The following is a 3,027-nucleotide window of genomic DNA, read 5'->3' as shown; positions in this document are numbered from 1 at the left end:
GGCCATCAAACGCGTCGCCTTTTCGTGACGGACATAGATACAAAAATTAATTTTCTTATCGACACGGGCGCGGATCTCTGCGTGTATCCCCGGAGGATGGTTCGCGGACCACGACAGAGATCGTCCTACGAATTATCCGCAGCAAATGACACCGTAATTCATACATACGGAACAGAAACTTTAACACTATACCTCGGACTCCGATCACACGCGTTTGTGTGGCGGTTTGTGATCGCGGACGTGGCAAAGCCCATTATTGGGGCAGATTTTCTCGCGCATTACGGATTGCTCGTGGATCTGCGAAATCGTCGGCTCGTCGATCAACTGACTTCTTCTTCTTCTTCTTTTTATTATGGCGCCTGCTCTCAGTTGAGAGTTAAGTCGGCCAGAAACTGTAGTATTCGAGATATCTGTACTGTGTAGGAAGTGCGAGATGTAACGAAATGTGGGTTACATGGTCGGTATGGACAATTCTGAGTCATGTCGAGTGGCCGTTGGACGCACAAGCCCAGAGTAAGGGGGAGTAGAGTTGGGGGGTATCGGAGTAGGAGTCGGAGTAGGGGTACGGCCATGCGCAGTCTTAAGCGGGAAATTCAAATGTATAATTTGCATGCTTTGCAAAAAGACATAATAAGACGGTAGAGCTGAGTAGAAGGTTTCTTGAGTACATCAAAAATGTTTTTTCTACGAAAGGCACCAATGCTGACTTTTGCGATAAAGTTCTTTAAGGGATGGGAGTGTTCTGCGGTTTCAGGACATTCAAATATCACGTGATTAATGTCTTGTGAGAGGTGACCACATGTACAGGTCGGATTGTCAACAATATTTTTCCTATGTAAACTATCGTTAAGATTATAATGATTTGAACGAATTCTCATTGTTGTTACTACTGCCTGCCTATCCAGTTTGAAGAAGTAGTACCATGGTTTTTTTTGCTTGCAATAAATCTTTTGAAAGTACTGTATACCCTTGCTGTTCGCCCAAAAGTTAAGATAGTTGTCGAAACTTATGTCTAGCTCTCTGCGAGGAATGGTAAAGAGATCTGAAAGAGGAACTTTGAAGAAGTTGTTCCTACCTTCCTTAATGGCCTTTTTCGCGAGAATGTCTGCCCTCTCATTTCCAGGAATGCCTTTATGAGACGGGATCCAGATGAAGCGCACTCGGATCCCATTGCGACTTGCCTCCTCTAGTTCAGCTTTGATGAGCGGAATCAGGTAGTTATTGTTGTATAATGACGCCCCTTCTAGGGCCTGTAAGACGCTTTTTGAGTCAAACACTATAACTGCATCGTAAACATTGTAAATCTTTAGTGAAATAATTACATTGTAAATAGCCCATGCTTCTGCCGAGAAGATGGATGCATAGTGAGAGAGTCTATCCATAAGTTCAATTCCAAGGAGAGGGGAGTGCCACGCCGCGCCCACACATGAGCTCTCATTTATTTTAGATCCGTCCGTGTAAAAGATAGTCGACTGTCCTATAAATTCCCGAAAAGTTTCTAAGAAAAGGGTTCGTGCCAGCTCCGGAGACGAATTGTTCAGGCGAGTTAAGAATTCTTCAGGGGAATAGAGTATTTCTGGAGAAATAAACATGGAGGCGAAGGTGTAGCTGAACTTCGGCAGGATAACCGTATGATGGATTTGCTGTTTGAGGTGATGTAGTTGTCGAAAGATTGAGATTAGAGGGAAGTTACTAGCTACGTAGGAACGCTTAGCGGGGGAGTCAGTTAGGATCATAAGATTTTCAAGTCTTTCGACCACCGGGTGATCGGTAATTGAGAGAGATTTAAGCAAGTATTTATACGCAAGAAGCCTCACTCTGAGTTTAAAGGGGGGTTCCTGTGCTTCAGCAAATAATATGTTGAGAGGTGTAGATATTCGAAGGCCTAAACAGGTACGAATTGCCGAGTTTTGGGTAATTTGAAGCTTCTGGCGCCCTTTCGAGTCGCCAAGGCAAAAGATGTGACATGCATATTCCATAACACTTCTACACAGGGCTCGATATACATTGAGGAGCATTTGGGGAGGAGATCCCCACCACACTCCTCTAAGGGCAGATAAAACTTGCGAAACCTTGCGTGTTTTATTATTGACGCGCTCCAGATGAAGTTTCCCGGTTAATCCCGGGTCTAGAGTAACTCCGAGAAATTTAGCTGAGTCAGAAGAGCTAATTTTGGTTTTTCTGTATGAAATTGCAAGATCCGAATAGATTGGTTTTGGGGATCGCGTGAACACCATAAACTGCGTTTTTTCCGGTGAGATTTCAAGCCCCAGTTGAAGTAGGAAGTCTCCCATTCTTTTCAGGGAATGCTGGATAGACTGCAAAGCTAGCTTAGGATTCGATGATGTAGAGTATAAGACTATATCATCTGCAAACTGAATGATTTTGGTTTCAGGATGGAGAGTCGAGGATATTCTGCGGAGATATAAGTTAAACAAGGTAGGGCTAAGAACAGCGCCTTGAGGAGTGCCCTTGCGCGAAATCCTCGTAGGGTGTAGTGTTCCTTGCGTTACAAATTGAACGTTCCTACATGAAATTAGATTTGCTATAAATTTCAGGGAGCAGGGAGGAATATTGAGAGAAGCTAGATCTTGCAAAAGCAGATTGGGAAGAACGTTATCAAAGGCAGACTTTATATCAACAAATAGCGCAGCAGTGTGCTTGTGCTGCAGAAATCCCGCTTGTACGTCCGCGGTCAATATCGTAAGATTATCCAGGCAGGAGCGAAAGCTGCGAAAGCCGAATTGGTGTTCGGGAAGTAACACCTGGTTTTTAATGAGCCATTGTAAACGGTTGAGAAGCATTTTTTCTGCGAGCTTGAAAATACATGAAGTAAGCGCTATGGGGCGGAAGCCCTTGCCCTGAGGTTTGGGGATAAGATAGACAAATGAATGCAACCAAGTTGATGGAAAGACTCCCTGTTGAAACAGAGAGTTGATGATGTCAAGTAGTACTGAGGACAGGCCACTGGGAAGGGCGCGGATGAGAGAGTTGTCAATTCTGTCCATTCCGGAGATCGGAAGAGCA

General features: G+C 44.4%; 1 protein-coding gene across 1 annotated transcript; it reads right to left on the bottom strand.

Moving 5' to 3' along the window:
• Positions 1 to 593: 593 nt before the first annotated feature.
• LOC105449514 (RNA-directed DNA polymerase from mobile element jockey-like) lies at positions 594 to 3,008 on the bottom strand. The gene has a single exon (XM_011688770.1). The coding sequence runs from the start codon at positions 3,006 to 3,008 to the stop codon at positions 594 to 596; it is 2,415 nt and encodes an 804-aa protein (XP_011687072.1).
• Positions 3,009 to 3,027: the final 19 nt, after the last annotated feature.

The sequence above is a fragment of the Wasmannia auropunctata genome, unplaced genomic scaffold (genome assembly GCF_000956235.1).
Source record: "Wasmannia auropunctata unplaced genomic scaffold, wasmannia.A_1.0 LD336076.1, whole genome shotgun sequence".
Lineage (NCBI taxonomy): Eukaryota > Metazoa > Arthropoda > Insecta > Hymenoptera > Formicidae > Wasmannia > Wasmannia auropunctata.
This window is presented reverse-complemented; position numbering and strand designations above follow the sequence as displayed.